The sequence below is a fragment of the Equus quagga genome, chromosome 19 (assembly GCF_021613505.1).
Source record: "Equus quagga isolate Etosha38 chromosome 19, UCLA_HA_Equagga_1.0, whole genome shotgun sequence".
Lineage (NCBI taxonomy): Eukaryota > Metazoa > Chordata > Mammalia > Perissodactyla > Equidae > Equus > Equus quagga.
In genome coordinates, this window is record NC_060285.1 from 38,819,072 (window position 1) to 38,836,167 (window position 17,096).

The 17,096-nt window shown below is 35.1% G+C and overlaps 1 protein-coding gene and 1 long non-coding RNA gene across 9 annotated transcripts in view; one reads left to right on the plus strand and one right to left on the minus strand.

The window, feature by feature from the left end:
• PPP1R12A (protein phosphatase 1 regulatory subunit 12A) overlaps window positions 1–17,096 on the plus strand; it is a 152,203-nt gene that overhangs the window by 124,718 nt on the left and 10,389 nt on the right. For all 7 annotated transcript variants that reach the window (XM_046645967.1, XM_046645966.1, XM_046645964.1 and 4 more), the window contains 5 exons: window positions 3,990–4,111; window positions 6,940–7,005; window positions 12,053–12,069; window positions 13,504–13,639; window positions 15,516–15,620. In XM_046645967.1, coding sequence (XP_046501923.1) covers window positions 3,990–4,111; window positions 6,940–7,005; window positions 12,053–12,069; window positions 13,504–13,639; window positions 15,516–15,620 — 446 coding nt within the window. The remainder of the gene's footprint in view (window positions 1–3,989; window positions 4,112–6,939; window positions 7,006–12,052; window positions 12,070–13,503; window positions 13,640–15,515; window positions 15,621–17,096) is intronic.
• LOC124230178 (uncharacterized) overlaps window positions 9,570–17,096 on the minus strand; it is an 82,705-nt gene continuing 75,178 nt past the window's right edge. For both annotated transcript variants that reach the window (XR_006886098.1, XR_006886097.1), the window contains exons 3-4: window positions 16,700–16,749; window positions 9,570–11,465 (exon numbers count right to left, since the gene is read on the minus strand). This is a non-coding gene — a long non-coding RNA (uncharacterized LOC124230178). The remainder of the gene's footprint in view (window positions 11,466–16,699; window positions 16,750–17,096) is intronic.

Below are 17,096 nucleotides of genomic sequence, written 5' to 3' on the forward strand. Positions count from 1 at the left end.
TTTTTTGGTTTTAATTTCATTTATTTACACTTTAATTTTTATTTCCCTCCTTCTGCTGACTTTGTACTTTCTTTGTTCTTCTTTTTCTAATTCTGTGAGGTATACTTTAAGATTGCTTTTTTGAGAGTTTTCTTTTTTGTTAAGGTTGACCTGAATAGCTATGAATTTCCCTCTTAGGACCGCTTTTCCTGCGTCCTATATGAGTTGGTATGACATATCTCTAGATATTTTCTGATTTCTTCTTTTACATCTTCAATGATCCATTGGTTGTTCAGTAGCATGTTGTTTACTCTCCACATACTTTCACTTTCCCAGCTTTTTTCTTGTGGTTGATTTCCAGTTTCATAGCATTATGGTCAGAAAAGATGCTTGATATGATTTCAGTCTTCTTAAATTTATTCGGGTGTGCCTTGTTTCCCAGCATATGATCTGTCTTTGAGAATGTTCCATGTGCTCTTGAGAAGAATGCATATTCAGTTGATTTTGGTTGGAGTGTTCTATATATATATATCTATGACGTCCATTTTTCTTTCAATTTTACTGTTTCTTTGTTGGTTTTCTGTCTGGATGATATATCCATTGATGTAAGTGGAGGTTGAGATCCCCTACTATTACTGTGTTGCTGTTAATATCTCTTTTTAGGTCTGTTAATAGTTGCTTTATATACTTTGGTGCCCCTTGTTCAGTGCATATATATTTATAACTGTTATGTGTTCTTTTTGGAATTTCCCTTTTATCATTATGTACTGCCCCTCTTTGTCTCTCATTGCATTTTTTATCTTTAAGTCTACTTTGCCTGATATAAGTATGGCTATACCAGTTTTCTTTTGTTTGCCATTAGCTTGAAGTATCATCTTCCATCCCTTCACTCTGATCCTGTGTTTGTCTTTAAAGCTGGGATGTGTTTTCTGGAGGCAACATATTGTTAGGTGCTGTTTTTTAATCCATCCAGCCACTCTGTGTCTTTTGACTAGAGAATTCAATCCATTTACTTTTAGAGTGAGTATTGATACATGAGGGCTTCATACTGACATTTTACCACGTTTTCCCGTTGTTCTCTATTTCCCTTATCTCTCGTCCTGTGTGTTTCAGTCTGCCAATTCAATTTGCTGGTTCCTTGTGATGATTTTCTCAGTTTTCTCTTTATTTATCATTTGTGGCTCTGTTCTGATTTTTTGTTTAGTGGTTCCCATGAGTTTTGTATAAAAAATCTTGTAGATGAGACAGTCCATTTTCTGATAGCCTCTTATCTCCTTGGTCTAAGTAGTTTCCATCTCTTTCTTCATCCCCATCAAAGTTATTGTCATCACAACTCATTCCATTTTGTGTTAAGAGTTTGTGGTTAAAATGAAATGATTATATTATATTTGATGTTTTTCTTCCCTTTATCTTTAATGTTATAATTACATTTGCTAACCTGTTATGATAGCTGCAGCTTTCTGATTTTGTCTGCCTGTTTTTCTTCTGGCTCAAGGCTTTGTAAACTCTTTATTTTTTTTCAGGTATGAGGGCCTTCTTGATTATCTCTTGTAGGGAGGGTCTTGTGGTGATGAACTCCCTTAGGTTTTGTTTATCTGAGAAAGTTTTTTATTTCTCCATGATATCTGAAGGATATTTTCAGTTGACAGAGTATTGTTGGCTGAAAGTTTTTGTCTTTTAGAGTTTTGAATATGTCATTCCACTCTCTCCTGCCCTGTAAGGTTTCTGCTGAGAAATTTACTGAAAGGCTGATAGGGGTTCCTTTGTAATTTATTTTCTTTTGCCTTACTGCCCTTAATATTTTTTCTTTGTTGTTTTTTGCCAGTTTTGCTAATATATGCCTTGGATAAGTTCCTTTTACATTGATGTAATTAAGAGTTCTTTTAGCTTCTAATACTTGTAATTCCAGCCCCTTCCCCAGGTTTGGGAAGTTCTCTGCTGTTATTTCTTTGAAGAAGCTCTGTGCTCTTTTCTCTCTCTCTTCACCCTTTTGAATATCTATAATCTTTATGTTGCATTTCCTAATTGATTTGGATATTTCTCAGAGAATTTCTCATTTCTTTTTAGTCTTAGCTCTCTCTCCTTCTCCTCCATGTGAAGCATTTCTATATTTCTGTCCCCTAAGTTGGTAATTCTGTCCTGCATAATATCAGCTGTGTTATTTAAGGAATACAGATTTTTTTTTTTTAATTTCTTTCATTGTATTTTCATCTCCAACATTCCTGATTGGTATTTTGGGTTTTTTTGAGTTTCAGTGTCTTTTGTGAAGAATTCCCTCTGTTCATTAATTTTATTCCTCATTTCATGGAACTGTCTTTCTGAGTTTTGTTGTAACTCATTGAGTTTCTTTATGATAGCTGTTTTGAATTCTGTGTCGTTTAGATTGTAAATTTCTGTGCCTTCAGGAATGATTTCTGGGTTTTTTGTAATTTTCCTTCTCATTCTGGACTGTTAATATGCTTACTCATACTATTTGATGGGGTGGATTTGTGCCTTTGCACAGTGATAGTGTCTGGTTCCAGATTCCACCTACCACCACTGGGGCAGGGCAGGAACTGTGTATTCTAGGCCCACTCTGGTCCCTGCTGGCAGCTGTGCCTGTTCTTTGGAAGCTATGCTGACCGGGCCCGTCTGCATTTGTATGCTTGCTGCCACTGCTTCACAAACATATTCACAGGCACTCAGTGGGGCTCTGTTGCTCTTCCAACTGGGCAGTCTGGTACCCGAGATGATTGGAGGGCCTCTTTTGTTTGGCATGTGTGATCCTGGGAGTGCTCCCAGTCTGCACTTGCTCTCTGCCCTCTTGAGATGCTTGACTTGGTGAAGACACCCCTGCAATTGCTTAGCCTCCTTGGTGTGGAGCTTTCCCATGGGCTGGGAGGCAACTCCAAGAGCAAAGTCGTTCTCACGAAGGGCAGCGCTCTCTCCCCTCTCCTCTCAGAGCTGCATGGTCTCGCACCCTATGCCTTGCCATTGGGGGATGGAGAGGAGATCCCCTTACCTCCTTCCACTGCCTCTTGGGCATCCAGCACCTCTACCTTCAGACGTATGGCTGCATGGATCTCTCAGACCTCTACTTTGTTGTGTGAATCTCCTCTGTTGGTTTTGAATGTCCTTTTCACTGTATCTTAGGGGGAGAGGCTAAGGCATCACTCCACCATGATGCTAACATCACTTTCTCCATGTTGGTTTGTTTTTAGTATAAGATAAATATTTTTTCCAGAAAAAAAAAGCCTTGCTCTTAGATAATATCTAGTGGGAATGAAATGAATACTATATTTATTCTACTGCTAAATGAGGACTGAGAATAGTAGAAGCAGATAATTTGTATGATGCCTACTAGCTAGCTGTTCCATCATTATAAACTGTTTGGTTTTGGAGCCAGCCCGGTGGCGTAGTGGTTAAGTTCGTGCCCTCTGCTTCGTTGGCCTGGGCTTCACAGGTTTGGATCCCAGGTGTGGACCTTCACACCGCTTAGCAAGCCATGCTGTGGCGGCATCCCACGTACGAAATAGAGGAAGGTTGGCACAGATATTAGCTCAGCAACAATCTTCCTCAAGCAAAGAGAGGAAGATTGGCAGCAGATGTTATCTCAGGGCTGGTCTTCCTCACACACACACAAAAACAACCTGTTTGGGTTTTTTCTTTGAGCCTCAACTTTGGGTATGGTAACTGTCTCCCTATCAGAGCCCCATTCTTTTCATAGGAGTCAGTTATTTTCTGTGCAGCAGATACTATCTTTTGAGTGAAATTTTTGGTTTAGGCAATAGGAGAATGAAGTAATTAAAATTTGTTTTTGTCTTGATCCTCAAGTACATATCTAATGGGAGATATAGATACATATTTAAACCAAGTGTTATATGAGCACTGAGAGGAGCAAAAATTAATTGTGATTGGAGAATTTTAGAAGACTCCATAAAGGAGATTGACTTAGAATTGTTTTTACATTTACATTGCCAAATACTGTCAAGATACATCGCCATCATATGGTTCATTGTAATCCTTAACAGAGGGAGAAAAGAAAGAAGAGGAAAAAGAAGGAGAGGATAAATCACAGCCTAAATCAATCCGAGAACGACGGCGACCAAGAGAGAAAAGAAGATCTACAGGAGTTTCGTTTTGGACACAAGATGTGAGAACCTATTAAAATATAACTACTTGATAGTATGCTTAATCTTTCTAAAAGTCCACACTAATAATTTCTTATATGCCTCAGATTATATATTTAGATCATCACTGTGTGTTTTGAGCTGAGTTATTAAATCAGAAAAGTTCTTCTTCATCAGCATAGTTAATGACTACTTAGATTTTTGGTATTACTTAAAAGTAGGAGTTCTGTCCCAGTTTTGGAATAAAAATAATAATGACTGCAGCTCGGCATGCATATAGCACTTATTGTATAATGGCTAAATTGCTCCTTTATCTTAGAGATTCTTGAAAGAAAGATGCTACACATTTAATCCCATTTTCATCAGTATGATTATAAGATATGCATAATAATTATTTCTGAGTGATGCTGGATAGAAGCAGTGCTTTACTTATCAAATTATAATAATTAATCCTATAAAATTTAATTTTCTTTCCTGATCACTGAGTATATGCCTCACATTGGTACTCATATGCAGGAGAAAGAAGAGCTGTGGGGTAGCACTGTTATTGTGAAATTTGTAGTGTTTCACTATAACATATAACTACAGAAAGGCAAACATAATTTGTTTTGGCTTTTTTTAGCTGCTTGTTTTTTCCCATTTTTTATTTTAATTTTTAATATAGAATGTTCAAATATACAAAAGTAACAGAAAAGTAGAATGAGCCCACCATACGTATCCCATTTTTTCAGCTAAATCCCCACCACCTCCCAAACTCCCATATTATTTTGAAGAAAATCTTAGACATACTATTTCATCTCTGAAAATTTCAGTATGCATTTTAAGAGATAAAGACTTTTTAAAAATTAAGATTATATTTTTTAAAAATGATCAAAGTAACTACAATATGTTTTCACATGATAAAGGATCACAATACCATGATCACATTTATTGTTAAATAAATTAACAGTAAATCCTTAATTTGAATATCTAGTCAGTTTCAATGTCCAGTTGACTCTTATTTGCTATAAATGTTTTGTGGTTGTAGTTAGACACTTTGCTGGTTTGATTAAGATTCAAATTAGGACCATATATTGTGATTAGTTAATTCTTTAAGGTCTCTTTTAATCAGGAAGTTTCTCCCTCCATCTCATTTTTTTCTTCCTTACAATTACTTTCAAATGGCCTGAGTTTATCATAACACTGAAGTGTAGTTTAATACATTTGTGTAGTTTTTTATGTTTCCTATAAATTGGTCGTTCCAGGTAGAAAAACCAATCAGATTCTGCTTTGATAGTCTTATGACAAGGTATTTTTGTTCCTCCATCAGGAAGTGTGTGATGTCTGGTTGATTTTAATTGATTGCCCAGTAATATTTTAATAACAGTAAAATAAAACCTCAGTCTTAGCACCCTAACATAGTAACTCTTCTATACTTAAAATTATTTCATCTTCTTAGTAACTCATATGTATTAGGAGTTTCATAGACAAAGCTGTTTTTATTGTATAGTATTTCTTTTTGCCCAGTTTTATTTAGACCAGCTCTCCCTTCAAAACTCCACTTTCTGAAGTTATACACTTAACCAGCCTTATCAGGATCCTTTCTGAGATACATATTGGCAATACTCATCTCTTTAATTTGAGCCTGCTTTGAGTTGTGTTCTAATCAGCCATCAAAGTACAGGTCTCCGTTCTCGTCCTAGCCACACTTTGAACCTGATATCAGACAACATATGAAAAAAACCAAGGGCTCTATCAAAGGGCCAGTGGTGTGTAGTTAGGCAACTGTTTGCTCTGTTGTTTTATTAGGTTACTTTTTTTTTTTTTAGTTACTACTTTTGAGGACCTCTGAGCCTCCTCAGTTTTTTAATTTCCAGTTCTGTCTTCTCCCATGAAACTGTAATGCATAAAGACAATGAGCTTATGATGCAGAATTAATATATTTATGTTAATAACTAATACTAGCAGCAGCAGCATTGATTTCTCCTGTTCACTTAATGACTTCCCATATCATTTTTGCTAGATACCACAATGATAGTTTGTGCAAAGAGTCTCTGATCCTTAGAACATTTCTGTAAAGTTTTTATCCCCACTTTATGGATGAGATAATTGACTCAAAAAAGTTTTAAATAAGTTTACCCCAAGTCACATAGCTGAAAATAGCTACAGCAATACGAAATTAGGATGATGTAGTTTTAAAGCCTATGGTATTTTTATAGTAAGCCTGAGCTACATATGTTTGAACACAGATTTCTGTGTTCTTTCAGTCCCTTAAGGTTTGTTGAAATGTTCAAGGCCGTCCAGTAGAATATTCCCATTGTCTGGGATTCTAGGCTTGTAGCCTGCTGAGACCTAGATTGTCTATTTGGTGTGCTGTAAACTCCCAAGAAATTTCTAGATGAGTGAATTACCTAAACGTAATGGGACCACTGCATAAATCTTGCCAAGCTTATAGAATCCAGCTTTTCTTACGTAAGACAGTGAATTTTCTATTTTTGCAGCCTCATTAGAGTTGAGTGGCTATTATATTGAATATTAAAGTACAAGCAGTATCATTACAATGTAAAATGGAATATCTTCTCCTCTCATGCTAAGACTTCAGCTTCGTCATCCTCAATATGAGGTGGTTAGGAAGATGGTCTTTCTTCACCATATATGCTAACCTACTTAGATTGTGCCATGCAGAGAAAATAGTCTTCCTCTAAATAGGGTAGAAAAATTCCCACTTAAAAGTCAGTTTTCCTTTTGATTCATTGCCTGGTAGATTTTTCTCAAGGGTCATTTTAAGTTAGAAAGGCCCTGAAGTATTTAAATATCAGCTGTTTGAAATTTATGTTTACTTTTCTAAAAGTAAATTGACAATCTATTTTAGAGTGATGAAAATGAACAAGATCAACAATCAGATACAGAAGAGGGATCCAATAAGAAAGAAACTCAGGTAAAAAGCACTATTTTTTGTATTCGTAAGTATTCATATTTTTTAAGGATCACTCTTTACTTGTGTTTTATCTTCATTCATGCAAGACAGTTACTGCACACTGTACCTCCGTTCTGGGGATAGACTGTCAGTGGTTCTCTGGGATCAGGGGTGGAGGGACTGGAAAGGGGCACAAAGAATATTTTCTAGGTAATGGAAATGTTCTGGATCTTGATTGTAGTGGTGGTTTATGGATATACACAACTGTCAAAAATCATCAAACAGTATAGTCTTTAAGTGGGTATTGTTTATTGTATGTAAATTAATCTTCAAAGTTGAACAAGAAAGAGAATGGTACCCTTGACCAAAGAAAGTATCCAAATGATATTCAGAAGTAGTGGATACTTCAACGTACCCAGATTTTAGTTTTGGAAATGGTAAAGTGATGTTGTAGAGAAGGCAATGTGCCTTTTTTTAACTTTCTTTACATTTGTTTAGAAATTTAGTGTCTCCAAAGGACTTTTACATTCATTATCACAACTCATTTTCCCAACAATCTTCTGAAAAAGACTTTTTTTTCTCAGTACTGATAAAGAAACTAAGGCAAGTTTGAATGACATAGGGTTGCATAGCTAGCAAATGGTAAAAGTTTCTTTCCACTAGTTTCCCCACCCCCCCCACCCCTATTCCCTATTGTTTGGCCATGCAGAAAGCTGACATACTTTAAAGAGCTCTGTTCACATGGGGTAGAGCTGTACAATATGGGTTAGATCTAATCTTATAAACTCAGCACTATCTGGTCTGAAATGGCATTCTGGTTGTATCTTCTTCATTTTGACCTGGAGTTCTTAAGTAGAGCAGTTAAAATTCCTTTTACTCATCAAGGATCTACAATAGTATAAAGTGATCAGAAGTTGATTACCTGTGCTAGGTGAATGTGAACATTACTTTTAGGGCCAAGTTTGCCTATTTTGACCCAAAAGGTATTTCTGTTTTATCTTTACTTGGCCAGACAGAGAGATTGAGGAATTAATTACTTCCAAGGGTAAATTATTTGCAGGGCTTAAGTTTTGTCACCTTTAGACACTTTGCCTATCAGTTGTCAGCACTCCTCCAGTTCACCTGTCCCTTGTTTACTGTATTCTCTAAACTTGTCCATTATCTTCCTTCCCCAGTGATACCTTATGAATTCCCATCTTTCAAGGAAAAACAATGGACAGGTAAACAGGAGGGAGGGACTCAATAAACCATCCCCAGCTGACGCTTCTCACTGCCTTATCACACAGACCCCACATCCCACCAGGCTAGGATAGGAGGGAAAAGATTTTCTGGCTTCCAAAGTTAGGACTTTGAAGCATATATATATATATATGTTGTGTTTAAGTTTTACCATGAAAATTTCATGTGCGATACATTAAGGTTGAGTAGAACGTTTTTGTAAGAAGAAGAATTTTCTTAGTTCCAAACAATTTCAATAGTTCTTCTTCATTTTAAATTGATGATTGTTTAGATCCTGTTTTGTGCTAGCATTATGCAACTCTCTATCTCAGCTTTATCCTCAGGCTGGTTTACCTCAAGGGCTAGGATTATAATAATTGACTCAGGCTAGGCAAGGGCCACCACTGAGATATTGCATCATTTTGCTACTATTGTGGGCTACATACCTTCTCACCTAAAACTAATGACTGCTACACCATGAGGAAAAAGAAGAATGGACATCAAGACACTAACCCACAGTGTCTTCTACAATAGACTAGAAAAGTACTTTCACCCGATAAGTGTGCTGCTTTCTTTTGAAAATTTGTAGCATTAGTCCTTTTTTGTGAAAAAGTAATGAGCAGCAAAATTCTTCTGTGTGTTTTCTGAAATAGTGTTATCACCTCAAAAGTGTTATCCTATCAGAAGTGTTTGATAACAAAACTTCTGTTCAGTTTGTAGAGTCAAGTTAACTTACCCACATTGAAAAATGGCTCTCTGGCATGTACTTTTTGCTTCAGAGAAAAGTAAATTGTAAGATATTCAAAAGTTCTTGAGAATTCTGAATTGCATGTGAAGCATAAGCTATCTGCCTTCAGGATATAAATTAAGAGAAAATTTTATCACAGAAAATTTGAATTATTTTTCTCATGATATTGTTCGTTATTTCCAAAAATAAGGCTTCTGTTGTTTGGGTTATTATGATTTGCTTTTATTAAGCTGTTGGATGGTAAAATTTTTACCATGCAAAGAACATTAGTAAGAATTTAAATATGACACCAGGGCAAGAAACCGTAAATAAAAGATTAACAGATTTGATTATTTAAACATATAAAGCTAGAATCTGGCAGAAAAGACATCCTTATTAAAGTTGAGACACTTATTTGCTCAATTAAAAGTAAGCTTTTCCCTCTTTTATAACATTTAAAAGATGAACATTTGTACTATACAAAAGACTCAGTAAAAAAATTAATGGAGGCATGAGCCAGCTCCGGTGACCTAGTGGTTAAGTGTGGTGTGCTCCGCTTTGGTGGCCCAGGTTCGGTTCCCGGGTGCAGATCTGCGCCACTCTTCTGTCAGTGGCCATGCTGTGATAGCAGCTCACATACAAAAAGAGGAAGATTGGCAACAGATGTTAGCTCTTGGTGAATTTCCTCAGCAAAAAAAAAAAAAAAGTAAAAAATAAATGGAGGCAGAATACATGAAGTTTATAAACTTTACTAAAGAAAAATTATGAATTAACAATAAGCTCGAAAATGCACTTAATCTCATTAATAAACAAAGATACAACAATGAATATAAAAGTGAAATTTGTGAAGGTTAATGGCATGGTTGGTATTGAAATACACGTTTTCATATAAGATTTGGGGCTATAATAAATTCTTCCTTTTTGTAGATCAGTTTAGCAATACAAAAAAAAAAGTTTGTCTTGTAGCTTAGCAATTCCACTTCTAGAAATGTATTCCCAAGAAAATGACTAAAGTGTGTAAAGATAGGTGTTCATAGCAGCAAAATAAAATGTATTTACATAGATATTTTATGTGTTCACATGGATTTGTGTACAGCAGGTTAGCACTGGTTATCTAGGGGGTTGGAGGGATGGGGAATTATAGAAGAACTTTTTATACTGTGGTACTTTTATATGAGCTTATGGTACCATAATCAGAAAAATTAAAAGGGTATTTTTACTTTGGAAAACAAATTTAAAACACAAAAAGCAAAGACGTTATGCTAAGCAACATTATGCTAAGCTGGCAAAATAGACATTCTGTATGATTCCACTTACATGAGATATCTGAAGTATTCAAACTTGTAGAAACGGAAAGGACATGGGGAGTTGTTCAGTGGGTATTGAGTTTCAGTTTTGCAAGATGAAAAAGTTCCCGAGATCTGTTGCGCAACAATGTGACTATAATTAACACTACTGAACTATTCTCTTAAAAGTGGTTTAGATGGTAAATTTTATGTTACGTGTCTTTTACAAAAATTTTTAAAATACAAAATATAACCAATGACAGTGCTATGATTTTTAAAGACAAAGAAATAGAATTTGAGTGATTTGTTTGACTAGTTGGAGTTATTATTTATTCTTAAAAATTTAAGTCACAGTGCAAACTGAGGTGAAATGTGATCTTCTTGTTTGATATGTGCACATTTTATTTCACGCATGGATATTTTCCTGAATTTGAATGATATCTTGTTTATTTCTTTTCTTTCTTTTTATTGAGATATAATTGACATATAATATTATATTAATTTCAGGTGTACAAAATAATGATTCAGTATTTGTATATATTGCAAAATGATCACCACAATAAGTCTAGTTAACATCCATCACTGCACGTAATTGCAAATTTTTTTCTTGTGATGAGGACTTTCAAGATCTACTCTCTTAGCAGCTTATGAATTTGAATGATATCTTGAAAATTGAAATTTAACTTCAAAGTTGTTGTTATAAAACTAAAGAATAAATAAACTATTACGTCAAAAAAATAGGAAGCAAGTACAAAATTGGTTTTGCAAAGGAAATTTAAGTAGTTTTTAGTACGACATTTTTAGTCCAAATTAGACTTCAGGTTGTCCCAAAGGAACCCAGTAATTTTACAGTGCATTTGAAGATAAATATAATGGGAAAATACAAATATCTAAATTCAAGAATTTAACAAACCATTTCTGAATAGTTACCTTATAGAAAAGTATGGATTCAGTGAGTGTTTCAATAGAAAGAGAACAGTTAAAGATGACCATCAAAAAAGTACTGCTTTGGCCCCCAATAAGACTATTTTATTGTATTAATTATTTCACTATTTGGATAAGAAGAGTTAATTGGAGGGGCCGGCCCAGTTGTGCAGCAGTTAAGTTTTCGTGCTCCTCTTCAGCAGCCCGGGGTTCGCCCATTCATATCCCTGGTGGGGACCTTCTCATTGCTTATCAAGCCATGCTGTGGCAGGCATCCCACATATAAAGTAGAGGAAGATGGGCACGGCTATTACCTCAGGGCCAGTCTTCCTCAAAAAAAAAAAAAAAGTTATTGGAACTTCAATATAGCGTACCACTTGCTTGAGAAAATTAAAGTAATCATAGTTTCCTATCCCCTAATTGTTAAACTTTGAAGGAATGTGTAGCTGGATTTCCAAAACAGAAAAATGAGAAAAATTGCTGCTTTGAGATGTCACATAGTAAACTTGATATAGATGTCGCATAGTAAACTTTACATTCCTTAATGTAAATATGTTACTTTCTCCTGCTGACTGGGTATAAGTAATGGATATGTGTCTTATTCTCTCAGTTTTTCTTCTGATTAAAAAATAATGTATAGTGGCATTTGTAGGAATTCACAAAAGAAGACCATAGACTGCCAAATTTAACTGTATGGTGTTGTGCATGTAAAAATAGACAATGCCTCTGTGTTCTAGAACTTATTTTTAAAAGCAACCACATTACAGTTAAAATGTAAGTAGTAAATAGATGTTAGTTTAATGGTGTGAAAACAGTATTGGTGTTATGTTAAATTTACTTGACTAATCAGTAAGTTACCTTAATGAAAGAGTAGGAACTTAGCCTGCCTATGTTTGTTTCTCTTTTTTTCTAGACGGATTCCATTTCTAGGTATGTTTTACTTCTTTTTTGTACTGACTTTTTTCTCATTTTTATCCTTTCTAAAAATATATTGCTAGATATTCGTGCATTTTGTAAGTTGATAGAATTGAGTAATAAAAATGTATAGATACTTAGATGACCTAATAGCTGTTACCAGCTTTCTTTGTCAAAGGCTTTACGTCTAGTTCAATCGTCACACTAAGTCACTAAGAAAGAATATTTTTCCTAAGTCTTTAAAACAGTGATAACTTTCTTAAGTTTTCCTAAGCTTCCTAAGTTACTTCAACATTGACTGTCTCGTTATTAACATCAGGGGCTAATGAAACCCACCAGAAATTTATTTTATTGGCTATCAGAATCTTCTCTTTTATTCCTACTTTAGATGAAAGAAATTCAATGCAGACACTAAAAAGTGTCATCTATCCAGCTCAAAATCGCTTATCTTTTCAGAAAACCTCCACGATATCCTTGAATCTAATCTCCATTCCTTTTCTCTTGCCCATAATTGTTACCCAAAGCCTTGTAAACCCAAGAACAAATTTTTATATCTAGCTGTCCCTTGGTAGCTGAGGGGGGATTTGTTTGAGGACACACTGTGCCCCCACCCACCCCAGAATCCACAGATGCTCAAATCCCTCGTATAAAATAGCATAGTATTTGCACATAACCTTCACACATCTTGCTTTGTACTTTGAATCATCTCTAGATTTCTTATAATACCTAATACAATGTAAATAGTTGTTACACTGTATTATTTGGAGAATAATGACAAGAAGAAAGTGTCTGTAGGTGTTAAGCACAGGCCCAACCATCATAAAGGCATTTCAATGCATGGTTGGTTGCATCCCTGGGTGCAGAACCCTCATATACGGAGGGCCGACTGTACTGATAATTCTACTGACTTGAAATATAGAGGCAGTGGTATTTATCAGAAAAGGTAACCTAAATTCAGAACCAGATAATATGAGAATTCTCATTTACAAATGAGAGATAGTGTTTTTCTTTAGGACAAACCTGTTATCTATCACTCTGGATAGACTGTTACCAATTTTAAATTAGAATTATATTCTACTTAAAACAAGGGAAAGTACTACCAGTTAAACTATAATACACCATCAATTGTAAACCACATTCTGATTTCAGAGATGTTAAAATGTGAAAAAATATGTACAATTTAAAATTGTTGAAATAATTTATCATGATGTAAAACCACTTTTGATTTTCAGATATAGAAATATTGAATCCCTTCCTCAAATAATGGAAATTAGTAGTATTAAAAATAAATTCCCGTTTATTATATATTATAAAAGTTGATTAAATAACAGGGGGCAGAATGTTACCTACTGTTTTTGGAATATCAAAGTTAATAAATACTAGGATACATGCTAATGTAAGTTGTGAAAGCCTATTATAAAGATTTTGACTTAAACTCATCTTTTGAAGATATGAAACCACTTCCACGTCAGCTGGTGATCGCTATGATTCCTTGCTGGGTCGCTCTGGATCCTACGGTTACTTAGAAGAAAGAAAACCTCACGGTAGCAGGCTAGAGAGGGATGACTCAACTGACTTTAAAAAGGTACTTGGTTATTGAGTGACATTTAATTAAAAGTAATCTGTTTGTTGAGATATTTATGTTTGAATATTATTCCTAGAAACTCATAATGAAATCAGTATCTTGAAATAACTTACTTTAATTTTCAGTTTTGGACAATTAATCATAAGTAGAATATAAATAGCTGGGGTTTTTTTGTTTTTTAGAGGAAAGGGAAAAGTACCCAGGACTTTATTTCACATGGCAGTATCTCAGGCCAGTACTGTCATACTGTCATTAAACTGAAGAGGGGGATTGAGTAGGTCGGCGGGCGGGTAAGGGGAGGTTTGTGTGCATATGCACACACACTTTTCTCTGTCTATTTGTTACTAGGAAGAAGCCACACAAAACATGTGGCTTCTCTGGGCGAGTATAAGTTTTCCTAGGTAGCTGAAAAACTTGCGGTAGCTCAAGTGCTCTTAAGAATTATCCTGGAAGCTCAGCAGTCTAGGATTCTGACTGTCGTGATTCTTCTTAATATGAGATTGAAATAAACCTGATGAAGTTTGTTGGAGAAAAAGAAGGCTTGTGGTATTTGTACACGTCCCCAGGTATTTGGCAGCTAACTCACTTTCTTAAAAGCCAAATCAGCAAGGGTAGGAGAGTCAGTTTACATTATGAATAAGATTCAGTCATTCATTCAGTAAAGAACTGAACACTGAACTGTGCTAAGTAGTGAACTTCTACTCAGGGGCAGTGCAGATAGATGCTGTCCCTCTCGTATGAGCATCTTCCATGTAGTGAGAGACAGACATTATCATACGTCCTACTAATGAATGCATAATTTAAAAGTGGAAGCAATTATCCTGAAGTAAAGAAACAGTTTCATAAAAGTGTGTAACAAAGGAAAGTGACAGGGCCTGAGGATGGATTTCCTAAGGAAGTGAAGCTTCAGTCAAGAAGAGAAGACTGGTTAGTAATTAGATGGCAACAGTGGGAGAAAAAAAAGATGGAGTGAACTGCAATCACATAAACCTGGTAGTGGAAGGGTATGTGATGCGTCGAAGTAATTAAATTTTCATCATGGTTAGTAGAGCAGAGGGGATGGTGGTGTGAGATTGCAGCTAGATGTGTAGCTGGAACCAGACCATACAATGTCCCCCTTACAGGCTGTTTTAAGGCTATCCTTATACTGAGAACAATGGGAAACCATTCAAGGGATCTTTAATGTATGGGGATTACCGGAATGGTTGGCTTATGAAAATTATGAGATTGTCATTTTGAAAAGTTAACTCTTGCTGCTATGTGTAAAACAGAGGTCAGGAGAACAATTCTAATATTAGAATAGTCTAGATAAGAGATGATTGTAGCTATCTATGATGGTGGTAGTAGAGATGAGGGAAAAAGAAAGAAAGTGTTATGAAAGTGTTCAAGAAATATTTCACTTTCCTTTTAACTTTAATAAAAATAATACAAGTATAATGATAAATGCAACTGATACTCCATCTCAGTCTCAGGAGTTCAAGAGGGAACGATAGGCAGAAAAACAGACCCCAAGTAAAGATCGCAGTGGCTCCTTAGATGCAGCTGTAGTTGCTGTGCAGATATGTGGTCCCTCTTTATCAGATAACTGAATTTTTTTTTAGTGGAAACTGGAAAGTCAGATTTTTCAATGAAGTCTTAAATTTTAAATACTGGAACTAGCTTTTAAGTGTTTATGTGGAACAAACATAGTTGCATAACCAAAAATTTCTGCCTTGGAACCATAAAGCATTGAAATATATTTTTAATGCATCCTTTAATAGCTCAAATGTTACATTAATCTTTCTGTTCTTAATATTGCAAAATAATTAACAGGAAATCTTCTTAAAATACTAGGAAAGCAGAAAAGTAATTTGTTCTTCTCCTCTAATTTTTATAGCTTTATGAACAAATTCTAGCTGAAAATGAAAAGCTGAAAGCACAGCTACATGATACAAATATGGAACTGACAGATCTTAAATTGCAATTAGAAAAGGCCACCCAGGTTTGTACCTTTTTCTCTTTGTTACTGTAAAAGAAATGGTTGTGATTTATTCTGTCTAAGAAATTGCACTGAAATATTCTCTAGTCTTCTAAACATAAGTTTGGTTACTGATAATAGCTTATTTATTAACAAGAAGGAGTCGGGATGATACAGTTTACTAATAACTTCATTTATTTTTTTCTAAAGTAAATGAAAAATATAGAAATATAGCCTAATAGTAGAAAGTTGAAGTATTTTTAAGCCTTTTAATACCTATGTTGTGGTACATGAAGGATCTAAATGCTTATTTCCAGCATACCAATGTAGCAAGACATTAAAAGCATCTATACAAAATCTTCTTAAAGCCATAAAATTTCTTTACAGTAATTTTTATTCATTATGGATATTTCCTGTTCATTCAAAAAAAATGATTTGACATAGTAATGTTGGCAGTAGGTAATTTTAGTCATAACTCCTTTTACCTTCCTTCTATACAACAGCTTAGAGGAGCGGATTTTAGACAAGAAAATTGGGATTGCAACCTTGTACATATAATCTAGGATGCGTATGATCTAGAAATTGTTTCCCAGACTCTTTTTCCGTGGCTCACTAGTTCTAGAAGATAGTAATAGACTCATTTCTCCTCCTCCTCCTCTTGACTCCTTTCCAAAAATAGAAAAACTTTATGATCCAAGAAACTTGGGAAGTACTGTCTACATCTAGTCGACGTCTTGGAGATTTTACAGGGTCTATTTATATGTTAAAGGCTCTCAAGGGTCCTGTAATTTTTAAGGAAACAAACTTATTTGATTTTGACATGAGACTTTCTAGCATAAACACATTCCTGCATTACAACTCTTTGAATCCAGTTTGAAAGCACTGATCTAAAATGGTATCTCCAGTTCTATAAGAGAGACTGCATACTTTCTTTGACCATTCTTTCACACTCATCTTTTTCATAATTTTTTAAATTAAGTCCCTATGTTGAACGTAAACTTGTTACCAGGTGCCTTTTTGTCCTTGTTGTTAACCACCATTATGTTGTGAAGCAATTGTCTATGCACTGTGGACACTGCTAAAATTCCAGGGGTCACACTAACCTTATGAGGTTATGAAGGCTCTTCAGATTCCATCAGTTGATGAAGATTTACTGTAAAGATACACAGAGAAATAAGGCAAAACAAAAACACATTTCATAGCCAGGTGTCATAAAGACTTGGAATGTCACACAAGTTAAAACTTGCTGGCTTACACTTAGACTTATGGTAAGCTGGAATGTCATCATTCTTCAGGTTGCATTAGTAGTTTAGTGAGCCTCCACACATAAAAATATCATAACTAGTTTCCTGAAAATGTCTTCAGCTCTAGAGATTTTTATTATAATGTTTTCTAAATAAAAATGTCCACCACTCCCTACTGTAGTGTTCTCTCATTATGGTGATTCAGTGTATCTGTGTTTCCACTGCTTGCTGCCTTCTCTGTATTTCTCAGCTCCTC